The following is a 13832-nucleotide window of genomic DNA, read 5'->3' as shown; positions in this document are numbered from 1 at the left end:
ACAATCAAAGTTGACATTTGAGCTCAACAGACCCACATGAATATGAACACATTAACAAACACACACACACACATACACACACATACACACAGGGAAAAGGGGAGGAGAGAAGAGAGAAAGGAGAGAGAGAGTTAAAAAGCTGACCATATCTAGAAAATGTTTTTACTTAGTTATGTTTTCGTGAGGGGTTGAAACTTTGCTTTTTATACAAGAGTGAAGATTTATTTTAAATTCATTAAAAAAATAACCTGAAGTGATTTCAGACAGCAACAGGAAATGACGAAGGGACACTGGCCAGTTGTTAGGGATAAACTGAGAAAGTGAGAGAATATTACATTAACTTAGTCCCCATAAGCTACAGCGAATGCTGAGATGTTTGCCTGCTGAAGAATCACAGATGAACCATCTATCTTTCTCCCTAGCCCACACATCAGAGTCAAGCCTGGGGCATTTTCCTTTCTCAATGAAAAATAACCTCATTCCCATAGTCCTCTTCAAAGTCCTCTTTAAGGACCCAGCTGGGATAGGAGTGTTCTTGGTAATGCTGGTGCTGGCACTAAAGACATGGAGAGCACCATTGACCTAGACACTAGAGCTGATGTGGAAAATCCAGACAAGGGGCTAGGATACACACCTTGTGACCTGCGTGGCAAATGGTCCCTTTCTCTCCCCTGGAGCCCTTGGCTCTTAACTGGGGCAAGTTTATATTAAGATGGCATTTATTGTGTCTGGAGACGTTGGGGCTGATAACTGTGGACAGGGCTGATGCTGGCATCTACTGAGCGAAGAAAGCGGACCTACCCAGTAAGGCACAGGGAAACCCTACATCAAGGAATCACGCAGACCCAAACATCAGTCACACTGAGATGAAGATAGCAGCAGCAGCAGCAACACCTGCAGCCATGTGACGGATTCCCATGATCTACTAGGGATCTCAGCACGGGTGTGCATATACACACATACACACGCAGAGATTTCGTAAAAAGAGTTACAGTTTAGTAAAAGACACTTTTCACATTAATCTTAAGGATGAGAATTTTGAGAAACAGGCACTCAGAAAGGCATACCGAGATGTAGATCTGGGCTTCTCAAGAGGAAAATCACAATTGTGTGTGTGTGTGTGTGTGTGTGTGTGTGTGTGTGTGTGTGTACTTTTTTTTTTCTTTTTGGGCAGGTCTCAAAATACATCTCAAAAAATTAAGAAAATTCTCTGTCTCTGTGTGAGTCTGTCTGTCTCCGTCTGTTTCTCTCTCTGGCTCTTTGTCTTTCTCTCTGCCTCTGTCTGTCTCTCTGTCTCTGTCTGTTTCCCTGTCTCTCTTGGGTGTTATCTCAAGAGACAGTAGCCTCTTTCCTGCCAAGTATGTTCACCTAAGTTTTCTCTTGATTTGTGCCCCAGCATGTGATAGAATATTCTAGAACTCTGCCTCCCTCTACCTTTCCTGCAATCCACAGTGATGGTAGTAGATTTAGGATAATGTATATCTGATTCTCTGTCTGTCTGTCTGTCTGTCTGTCTATCTGCCTGTCTCTTTCTCTCTGTTTCTCTGTGTGTGTCCCTGTCTCTGTCCATCTGTGTCTCTCTCTTTGTCTCTGTCTCTCTACCTCTCTGTCTCTTTATCTGTCTTTCTCCCTTTCTCTGTCTTTTTGTCTCTCTTTGTCTCTCTGTCTCTGTTTCTCTTTATCTGTTTCTGTCTCTCTCTTTCTCTCTGAGACTACACAGTGGCTTTGGGGCACCTTGGATGGATGATAACCTAATAGGTTAAATCCAGGAGCCATTAGAGCTTTCACAATGCATTTCTAGTGAGATTTCTTGAAAATTGCAGTCCTATAGCATAGCAGAGGCCTTAAGCAGGCATTAATTGTGCTGGAAAGTTTGAATCTTTGCTGGTAAGGGCCCTCAACTGGACTCCAGGGTAAGGGGTGCCTTTTCTCATGTCCCTATAGTTTTCCTGCCTTTCTATCCTGTCTCACAAGCAGCCCTGCGTTAGAGGAAGAGAAAGAACTGTCCATGGCAAAACTGTGCCATGGACAATCATTAAGAGAAATTGCAGAGTCTGCTTAATGGTTCATTTATGTAGGCCACCTCAAATGTACACTGTGGGCCTGCCATCAATGGTAGATAGTATCTCTAAACTAATTGGGAAGCGATATGGTTGATAAGGCTTTAAAATTATTTGTCTTTCCTTTTTTCATTTTAAACCAATTAACTCCACCTCCTTCTAGCCCCTAAGGCAAAGTGGTTGTTTATATTTATATCACAATCTTCTCCCTGATTAAAAAAAAAAAAAAGCTCACACCATATAACATTAGTCCTACATATGTACTTGCTACGAGTTTACAGAGTAGTCTATGCAGCAGAGAAGGTGTGTTATAGACATACGAACTCACCCACACACATAGCAGGCCCTCTCATACCCAGTTAGATATGGGAGCTCACCAATATTGCCTCTTTTCTATGCCACTGAACTTCAGTCTTTTCTTAGACTAAAAACTCAGCCCAGCACTTTGCCCTTATCCCCTGTCTATTTATGTACAATGCTGGCACATATAACTTGTGCCACAAAGAACACTGTCACCACTAACAGGAATTAGATGCTACAGTTGAACCTACAGCATTGAAAATAACGCTGATTCCAAACCATGGGTTTTCATCTGCTTGAAACAATAATCCTTCTATGTTAATTCCTTTGCCGCAGGGTGTAACCTCAAGAGACAGAAGCCTCCTGCCAAGTGTTTTCTCCAAAGTTTTCTCTTGATTTGTACCCCAGCATGTGATAGAACATTATAAAAAAAAAACTCTGCCTTCGTCCTCCTGTTCTTTCCTGCAATCCACAGTGATGGTAGATCTAAGGTAATACATCATTTGTAAGCTGTAGCCAGACTTCTTTGCCTCAAAAGACAAACATTTCTGTTTTATCCTTGTGGAGTGGGAAGACTAAGAAAAAGGGTGTTCCTTGGATTTAGAAGAAATATTAGAAGCTTGTGGCTCAGCCTGATGAAAAGAGGTAGCTGCCTCTTCCCAGAGGCCAAAGCCCAGCTCAGAGCAAGACAATGAACCCAATCCTAATCTGGTTCAGCTTCCCTAAAGCATCTTGTCACATGGTGGTCAGTGTTGCCCGGAAGACCCACAGCCCACAGCAGGGGAGAGAGAGGCTGCTCTCTCTCTCTCTCTCTTGAGACTCTGCTTTAGGATCTGGCACTGGGCCTGCTTAGTCTCAACCAATTATTCTTCCTTATTAACTGCCCAGATTTCCAGTTGGCAGGGGGAACTGTTTCCCACTTAAGTAGCAAGGTAACCTGAAAGATCTCAGACTCCACACTGGCTTCATGGTGTGCTTTAGAAACAGCGTCTCGGGTAGTAAATATTTATGGCTCACCTCAAAGATGCTTAACAGGATCACTGGTTCAGATCTAGACCATGCTACTAACTTAATGCATGGCTTCAGGTCGGTGGCTTCACAAAAAATGGGCTCAGTTTTCTTGGATGTGAAAAGAGAGAGTCAACTGAATGCACAGGACATCTGTAGCTAAATTCCCAGGGTGTTTGTCATCCTAAAGGTGTCCAGTTGAGCAACCCAAAGGTTATGCCAATAGCATTTTCGATATTCAGAAATTTTCCTATCACCGTTGGAGATCAAACAGTGCATTAACTTTGGGACTGAGTGACCAGCTCAGAACAATGACCTCTCCCTGGCTACCAGAACTCTTAAAAGCTAGCGTTAAATTTCTAGCTCCTCTCCTCTCAATAGCCTGGACATTTGTCTGAGATTCAAATCTGGCATGGAGTAAGCCAGGGTTGTTTGTTACTAGAGCATATACCGGTCTGTCCCGGTTGACTCAAGGATCTCAAAGACCAGCTAATTTATGACAAGCAGGAAGAAAGGACAATTTCCTGAAGAGTGGCTTGCTTCCAGTTGACTGACACCAATAGATGCCAGCACTTGCTTACCGTGCCTTCTCTGCTTGCCTGATTCCACCGTTAAAGCAATGTGTTCAGCACAAAGGATGATGAATGATCCCTCCACCCCTAGGGATTTAGAAATTCAACGAGCATCAGAGTCACCTGGAGAGCCTGTTAAACACAGATCACTGGGCCCCAAACCCTCCAAGAACAATGGTGTCTAAGAAGGGGGTGCAGTGGAGAGGCTGCTCATCATGAGTCACTGGTCAAAGTCAATCCAATTGCCCTTTGTTAAACACTTGCCTTCCTAACCTCTCTTACAGCTGGGTATGATCAAGTAATTCATTTCCACTTGATGAGACAGAAAAAGAAAAAATACACACCCATGCATGTGGGTGCATGCACGCCTGCACACACATATGCACATACAGTACACACACACACACACACACACACACAGTAACTTCTGAGGAAGGCGGAAGGGATCTCTTTCAACATGATACGCAAAGAGGTAAAGTCCAAAAGCTGGCGACACCTGACTTAGTACTTTGTACCAGGACTTAGTACAAAGCTACACTAATCAAGAGAGCGCAGTTTTTGAGAAAGAATAAATAGAGCAATGAAACACAATAGGGAGGCCAGAAATAGATGCATCTAAATATAACCAATTTATCTCTGACAAGGGAGCAAAGTGACAACAATGGAGATGAGACAGTCCTCTTTGGAAATGGAACTGAAACAACCAGACACCCACATGCAAAAAAAAAAAAAAAAAAAAAAAAAAATGGACTAAGGGCCAGGGCCAGGGCTCAGTTGGTAAAGTGCTTTCCCTGTAAGCATGATGACCTGAATATGGGTCCCCACACCCATATAAAAAAGCTGGGCACAAAAGCACACGTCTGTTATCCCAGTACTGGGGAGGCAAAGACGGGAGAAGTTTGTTGGCCTACCAGTCCAACAGAATTGGCAAATTCAAGGTTCTATGAGAGAGTCTGTCTCAAAAATAAGGCAGAAACTAACAAAGGAAAACCCTTGACATCAACCTCTGTACGCCTCCATACATACTATGTGCACATGCATATACATGCATGCACCTCTATACATGTAGCAACAGACCTCAAACCCTCCATAAACATTAACTCAACATATGTCACAGACTTCAACGTAAATAGTGCAACTATGAAACTCCTAGATAACAGAAGAAAGCTTGCTGGACTCATGTAGGACTAGCAATAACCTTTTGAATAAATACAAAGCCACACATACATGAAAGAAAACATAGTCAGTGAGCTAGACTACATTAATTTTCTTTTGCTCTGCTAAAGATGTAGTTAAGAGAATAAAAGAACAAGCTACATGGAGTATTTCCAAAAGTCACATCTAACAAAGGGATGAGATTCAAAATATACACAACTTTTAAAACAAAACTCAACAATAAGAAGAAAACAACTTGACTTAGAAATGAGCCAAAGACATTACTAGATTTATTAGCTGTCAAACAAGCATATAAGAATATGTATTTCATGTTGTATGTCGTTCAGGAACTGAAAATTAAAAGAGGGAGCTTCAACATCACCCTAGTTGGAATGAGAGCAGATAATACCAAATGCTCTCATTTCTTCCTCACAGAAATGGAAAATGGTACAGGTGGGTGGTTTCTTAATGCCGGGCAGGCTCATAAATCTGGTGGTGGTCATGTTTCTTGGTGTTTACCCAAAGGCATTGAAACAGATTGTTCCAGCAGCTTTATTCATATCACCCAATATAGGATGCAACAAGCTTTCTTTCAGTAGGCAAATGGATCAATAAGCCAGGTAACCATTCAGAAAAAAAAAAAGGATTATCATTCAACATTAAAGAGAAATGAGCTATTAAGCCATAAAAATTCCTGAAGAAAACACCTATTAGGTGGCAAATGATTGTTTATCACTAGCTGAAGAAAGCCATTCTGAAGAGGCTCTGTATTTGATGGACTCCAGCACTGTAGCATTCTGGAAAAGGCAAAGTTATGATGGCAGAAGACAAAGAGCAGTGTTTCTCAGGGTTTAGGAGACAGGGGTGAACAGGCAGACCCCAGGTGGCAAGTGATGATGGGACTCTGACCAGCTCCAGCATGGCAAGCACGGTGGGCATGGCTCTGGCAGGCCTCGTTCTTCTCTCCCATTCCCTGTCCCTTGCTAAAAACCATCGGATTACATTCCTAAAGCTAGTCACCAGGATCTATTCCCTTATTTGGACACTTCCTCTTCTTCCTAAGGCTGACCACCAAGGTCCAGCTATCAAAGTATTGAAGTCCAGCAATCAAAAGCCCCCTTTTGGTTCACCTAATTAACATGTCCAATTAAAATTAAACACCTCATCCTAAAACAGGGCTCCCTTTTGTACCTTTATAAACTGCCATTTTCCAATGTGTCATGTCTGTCTCCTCTCTATCCAAAGGCAGTCCTTTGTCCCCTTTTCCTCTGGGACAAATATCCCTCCTCCCTCTCACTTATTCCCTTCCCCTTCTCCCTTGGTCTCTATCTCCTGTTTTTGTTTTTTATTCCTTATCCTCTGTCCCTCTAGGACAAAGAAACCTTTGTGCTGTGACCTTGGTCTTGAGGGTCCTGAGCCAATAGTGTTTATCCTTTCAAGTGTTCTGTGTGACTCTATAATGGTGGGCCCACATCATTGAACACCTGACCAAACATGGAATGCATAGCATTATGAGAAGACCCTAATATAAATTACAGAGCAAGAAGTAATTATACCCCAATGCAGGTACATCAAATGAAATAAAAATGCACCACTCTGGTAGAGAAGGTTGACCATATGAGGTTACAGCAAAAGTGTGTCTGTGTGTGTGTGTGTTTTAACATATATAGGTATATAAAATGGGAATACATATACACAGTATATGTAATCAATTTTGCTATAAGTCTAAAACTTCTATTAAAAATAAGTCTTTGAGAGAGACAGAAATAAGCAAACAGATGGAATAACATATTTTAAGTGTCTCTTTTGTCTTGCCTTAGACGTGACTGCATGCAACCATGATATCTGTTCCTATTGTAACCTTCATGAGGCAACAAGCCTATGGATGAAAAGCTGACATGTCAAGGGAGGGAAATACTTGGATAGTCTTGACACTGTGTGGTCGGTGGACCCCACTTAAAACAAGCTGCCTTCAGGCTTCTTGCTCTGTGAGCTAAATGGGTGTCCTCTGCCATTGTTTATCATACCTGTGTTCCAAGCATCATGCTCAGTGTTTCACACATGCTGTGAGCATTTACCCTCACTTCTCAACCTGATGAGGGACTTAACCTGATCAACTTAGAAGATGGGCACCTTCCGCTCAGGCCCTTCTTTTGCTCTTTGCAATGATCTTGCCTTAAAGAGATGAACTCGGTTTAGCTCTCCAGGCTGTGGCGAAGGTCGATGGAGCAGATTGTCCTTGTGGAGAACGTCTATGCCACCAATGACCTCCATAACTTCTGAAGGCAGGATGTCTGCGATGCCTCTAGAAGATAAATTACTCCGGTCCCTACCCCCTGTGACGCAGTGACCTGTTGCTGCCATAACAACGTGATACGATATGGCTGACCTTTAAGGCAGATTATCCTCACAGGTTGGTCTAATCTCTGAGCCATCAAAAGCAGAGTGCTCTCTCCCGGCTGGGCCAGGGTCAAAGTCAGAGAGATGCAAATTGTGAGTAGCTTCTAGCACATCCTTGGTTTTGAAGCATGTAGGTGAAACTGAGGAAATTGTTCCTACTTGAAAACCAGCAAGGAAATGGGGCTCTCCATCCTACAACCACAGGGAACTGTGTTTCTAGCCGTTTCCTCAGACAGAAACATTGCCTTGCAGAGGAAGCGGAGAGGATCACAAAACTGCCAGTATGTGTGAGGACATGCTGAGGTTTCATAAGCAGAAAGCAACTGCTGGGACAGAGACTCTTCAGGAGTCCAGCTACCCAAAAGCTGTGCGGGGAGCTCCACGGTGAGGCTTGGGTCCTCGCCCTTCATAGAATAAGGGTTTTGGTCATGGAGCTTCCTGAGTCATTCTTGTTCTGTAAGTATCCCCTCACACAATCCTAGTGAGCAACCCCAAAAAACGCATCCGTTCACACTTAGGCAAAGATGGAATGATTGCTTTGGTTTGTCCTTGCTCGCTCTATCCACAGTAAATAGAAAGAGTACCCACCCCAGAAATAGTTACCTGGTAACTACTATTTGGGGTTTGGGGGTTTTGATTTTGTTTTCTTTTTCCCCCTAAATGTGAACTTGTTTGGAAGCTTGTTCTTCCTCAGACCTGGATCCTCGTCTTGCCAACACCTTGGCTTTGGCTTTGGATGACACTCAGGATATCTCATCACTTGAGCCCTCCAAGCCTATGACCTCTGGAGCAATGACAGAAAAAAAGGGTGCTGTTTCCGATGCTGTACTGTGGTGTGTCTGTGGTGGTGTGTTATGCCTCAGCGGAAGACTAATAAGCCCTTTTCAGCAGCATAGCTAAGGCTGCATCCCCTAGTCAGCTGGTCAGCAGCAGCACTAACCCTCTGACCCCTACCTAGCTCCTGTAGTTCTCAGTTGACTCAATCCCCACAGGAGGAGATGTCTTTACTTATCCAAGCATTAACAGCCTGGCTTTTATTGCTGTTTTGCAGCCCAAGCTCATTCCTAAGCAGCACGGTGTTCCTCAGCAATTCTACCAAATGAGTCTCCAACCAGGGTATGGCTCAAGAAAGAATCGCCGCAGAATACGCGCACATAGAAGGCTCACTGCCTGCTTTGTTTTTATTGTGCACACACACATATACACACGCATGCCCACACACAAATGCACCTCTTCCCTAGAGCTGAAAGACATCAGATGGAGAAAAAGGGTTAATAACCAGTGTGCAGACCTTTTTTTTTTTAATTAAATGAAATTTCCCCATGACAACTGAAAATCCACGCCCCAAGCCTTGCTGGTTAGTACAATCACCTTTTCTCAAATAATCATCAGGGAATAACTGATCCTTTAAATGTCTGTGTGAATAGCCAAGGATGGATACGAAGGCTCTTTGTCTTTCCTACCACAACTTTACATGCTGCAAGAAATGTGCTGCACAACCAGTTGTTTGTTTCTTGGAGAAGTGTGCTGACATTCCTCTTGGAATTCCACCCCTCATAGCCCTTCGAGACTTGGCAAATGCATCCCCCGTGCGTCGCCTGTTCACTAAGCCGTATCTGTCTCACCTTCCTGTCTTCGGTGATGCTGCAAGAACCTGGGCCGTCAGCATGAAAGTGAAGTGTGGGGATGTTCAGGCTCAGCCCCAGAGTATACTGACCGGCCTTCTGGAAGCAGCTCAAAGGAGGAGCGTAGCATGCTCCACTTGTAGTCTGAACTGCACTACAGGAGAGTGAAAGCCCAATTTGGTAAGCGTGAAGTAAAATGATTGCAACCGGAATATAGTAACTGACTCCGGGGATTTGAAGACAATCTGCAGCCTAATGCTTTCTTCTGTGACCAAGAAAACTGAAACCAAGAGGAGCTTCAAAAAAGGGTGGGGGAGGTGGACAAATAAGTCATTTCTCCATGGGAACACTCTAAGAACACTCCTGTTTCTTCTCAGTGTTCAATCACCACATCGTTTTTTTTTCTCCCCTAACTCAAAGGGCTGTGAGGATGGCTAAGAAGCTCCTCCGAGGAGTTCAAAACAGCTCTTTGGAGACAAAGCTGCTGTGTCTGAGTTAAGAAGACCAAAACATCTAAGAAGCAGAGTGCCATGGTTTCCATGGTGACCACTGAGGAGACAGGTGCACATTCGAATGAGGCCAGCACCCAGGGAGCAAAGGCTGTGGGACATTCCAGGAAAACTCGCACGTGTACAAAACCCGAGTTAGTGGCTGGCCTGCCAACAAACTCTTCTTTCAGGAGGGACAGTAGCTCTGAGCTACTTTCTGACCCTTGTCCAAGTTCTTGCTACCCATTATTCCATTTAGCCATCACTAAAACATTCTAAAATTGATTTGCACTCTGTCGCCTTTGCTGATGAAGAAACGGAGGCAGCTTCCCAGGACTGCTGAATTTATGAACATGATTGTGACCCAGAAATGCATCTTATTCTTCTCATCTGCTAATAAACCTCTTACATTGGCCCTCTGAGGAACTCCCCTGCATCCGCTAAAGAAAAGCAGAAGCCAGGATCCGAGGGACAATCCGAGGGATCTTACCTCTGAGGACATGGGGTGCACTGATTTTAGAGCTCACCACTCACCCAGCATTACAGATTATGAAAAAATAAAAGTTCTCAAAATGGGATTTTGAAAAATTATACCGGCAGAGGATGGGGAGATGGCTCATTCCGTAAAGTGGTTGGCACACAAGTGTGAGAAACTGAGTTCTATTGCCAGCACCAATGTAGAAATCTGACAGAACAGTACCCATATATAACCCCAGGACTGAGGAGGCAGAGACAAGATGGTTCCTGAAACTTACTGGCTGACTTACCCAATGAAAATCTGTGAGCTCTGGGTTCAGTGAGAGACATTGACTCAAACAAATAAGGTGTATGTGGTGGGGATCAATCGCAGTCAACACCTGACACTGACATCTGGCCTCTACATATACATATGTACACACACACACACACACACACACACACAGTTACCATAAGAAAGAATTCCCTGAAGAAGGACAGAAAGACTTGAGAATTACATCAATACTGAGTAAGAACATAGAAATGCCTACAATAACAATGAGTTCTGTGAAATTAAATGAATAGGCATGAGTTAAAGAGCATTGGCAATCTTAGACACTCACACCCATCCTACATGCCTGCCACAGAGGTCAAACATATCACCTGTAGGAAATAAACTCCTCAGGCTGAGACTTCTGCCCCTTGTTTAACAGTAGATGTTTGGGGTAGAAGCTTCACACCTCATCATAGACTATTGGAGTCCTGAGCTGAGGGATGCTCAGCACTGAGAGGCAGAACAAAGAGGACCCATGAAGAGAGAGATACAAAGCACAGAAAAGAGGACAGAGAAGAATCCAGGATCATCCTGGAGACATTGTGCAGAAATCAAACAAGTGAAGACATTCTGATAATGGAATAGGTGGGTGTATATGTCTCTACGTCATTTTAAAAACAGGAAACTATCTTCCATCTTTCTTATTTGGAGTGTGTGTGTGTGTGTGTGTGTGTGTGTGTGTGTGTGTGTGTGTGTTTATAATAGCTCACAGGTGGAGGTCAAAAGATAATTTGTAAGAATCAGTTCTCTTCTTCTACCATGTGGGTCCTGGAGAATGTACTGGGGTTGGCAGGGAGGTGCCCTCATCCACTCAACCGTCTAGCCTGCTTACCATCTTCCATAAAGGGCTCTAAGCTATACTTTAATTGTGACGAGTGCTGGCTAATGTGATCATATTAAAATCCAGAGCTTTTAAAGGGGCTAAGTCATGAGGCTCCTCATTCACCAATACAGTTAAAGCCCTTAAAAAAATAAATGGCACTATGCAATGTCAAGCCCGTTTTCCTTTGCATCCATCCACAACATGCTGTCTTAGCACATTCTCTCTGGAAATCACATTAACAATACCACCTTGAAAGAGGGCACAGCCCCTCACCAAGCACCTGAACCTTGATCCTATACATCAAGGCTCCATCCGGTGGGAAATAAGTTTATATGCCATTCCGCTTCGGACATTTCATTACAGCAGCATAAACAGACTAAGATATTCAGTGTGCCTCCTCTCTTCAGGAAATCTGTGTTGGTAATCCATACTTAACCTTCTTTGATCCTGTAAGCACCACTATAAGGCAGGAAGTTATTCAATAAAAAGACATTAGGCACAATTCTCTGTCTACATCCGCCAGAAGAGAAAACACAGTCATAGCATTCAACTATTTCATTCGGACAGAAACTTTGCTCTTGCCTTCTAAACCCTATTAGGCTAAACACAGTGACTCCAGTAATGAGGGTTTAAATTGGTGCAGTACTCACTCGAAAAACCTTTTCCACTCTTGCAATGCTTTTGCCAAAGATGGTTCCAAGTTGGTCTCCAATTCCAGCCAATAAGAAACCAAAAAGCGGGATCCCAAAGATGGCATATAAAATACAAAAGATTTTGCCTCCTTCAGTGCTTGGAGCAATATTCCCATACCCTAGGGAGAGAGAAAGCAGAAAGAGAGAGAGGGAAAGCAGTGAGGTGGCAGAGAAAGCAGGGAGGCGGTAGAGCATTGACCAAAGAATCCACAGACTTCCGTGTTCTCCAGAGCCCTTTACAATTCAAAACAGTGTTCCTTGCTTCTCTCCATATAAATAGTCTCAGTGTTTCAGGGATCTTAATGCATTTTTTTAAGAAATGTGTGGTCCACCAGAATTGTGTTACTTATGAAAAATGATACTTTTCTCTTAAGAAACATCATACATCATGGACACAATTGAATGGCGCAAAAAAGTTTCACCTTTGCCTCTGTAGACAAAAGCCTCCCCAAAAAGTATCTGTCCCACAGGCATCCTCTTGGCCTGGACTTGCTATAGTCAACATCTGTATTCATAAAGTAATAGGTGCTGAATATTAAGGAGGAAACTAATCTCGTACAAACTCAGAAGGAACAAAGGACTTGCCCTTCCCTGTCCCGGTTAGGGAAGCCTGGTAATAGGGAAAATTCGTGAGCAAAGACTGTACCTCTTTACCCCAATGATGGTGAAATCTAGCTGTGCCCAACTCTCCTTACTGGGAATGGCACACAATCCCTGAATCTTGTATCTCTACCTATTACCCCTGTACCCAGAACAATCAGTGCTAAATAAATGTTTGTTAATGGAATAGATATTTGAACACAAAAGATTCCATCTACAGGATGGTCAAATTAAAATGAGTTTCACATAGTTGCACTCTTAAGAATTTTGCAATTTCTTAAGTAATTCTTAAATAATGAGTATTGGGTTTATTCTATGTAAATGGGGCTGGCAATAGTGTTACTGGAAGAAAGAAGCCTATAATATTAGCATAATTCCCATTGGGTGAAACCCACAAGTAATTGATACTTGTTTTCTTGTCAATTATCATTACAGTCTTACAACAATCACTTAACATTTTCCCCAGTTCATGTAGTTCAAGTCAGTCTGTTTCTGAATCCATGCAATGGGAGAGGTGTTTGTCTACAGCAAGAGACACATTTGAGAACACGGCCCCGAAAAAGAACAATGTTCTCAGCATGGCCACAAAAGAAAAACATGTTCTTGGACATCACTCATGCTCCCTTGGGCCTGGAGAGCTCGCTGTTAGATTCTGCCCTGGGGATGAGTCGCTTGGCTATTTTCCTTAACAATTTTATGTTCAGAATCATTCAAACCTCTTACCACAAATTACTTAAATTGCAGTTTCCATTTCTTAGATGAGTGTGCAAGTAAGACTTCCTAATCTTATTTTCTTTTGCTCCCTATCATGTTGATTTAAGAGTGCAACAAAGCTCCTGAGACTTTTTTTTCAAATGCTTTCAGGATCTTGCACAAAATGATGTTGCCAAGCATACCCACGTAGAATAATCTGATCTACACCGACTTCTCCGGTTAGAAAAAAGGCAAGCATGCCTCTGCAGCTCCGCATTACGGGGGCAAGTCTCAGCAACAGTCTAGAAACTTGCAGAGACACTAATAACTTTAGCCAGCGTGTCTCACAACAGCCTCATTTCAGAAAATACGTCTCTTCTGCTAGTCCACCTCAGAAAGATGTCGCAGACGTGGGCAAGCTGTACACTGAGCCCACTGAGTGAGTACGCACTTATTAACCCAGACAAGTTCTACACACGTCCTCCAGCATGCTCACAGGGCATGCTGAAGTCACCCCAAAAGCACCACCGAAACGCAAGGAGGTTCTGTATCACCGCATAAGACCCCACTGTCCTCAGACCCAAGTAATCTTTCCAAATCTTATGGTACTGGAGACATTCAAGAAA

General features: G+C 43.2%; 1 protein-coding gene across 1 annotated transcript in view; it reads right to left on the bottom strand.

Moving 5' to 3' along the window:
* Kcnk10 (potassium two pore domain channel subfamily K member 10) overlaps positions 1-13832 on the bottom strand; it is a 144443-nt gene that overhangs the window by 40358 nt on the left and 90253 nt on the right. Inside the window, exon 4 of the mRNA XM_055593139.1 lies at positions 11872-12032. Within this exon, the coding sequence (XP_055449114.1) occupies positions 11872-12032 (161 nt within the window). The remainder of the gene's footprint in view (positions 1-11871; positions 12033-13832) is intronic.

This window comes from Psammomys obesus, unplaced genomic scaffold (assembly GCF_907164565.1).
Source record: "Psammomys obesus unplaced genomic scaffold, mPsaObe1.curated_primary_1811, whole genome shotgun sequence".
NCBI lineage: Eukaryota > Metazoa > Chordata > Mammalia > Rodentia > Muridae > Psammomys > Psammomys obesus.
Note: the sequence above shows the minus strand (reverse complement) of the source record. Positions and strands in the feature narration are given on the sequence as shown.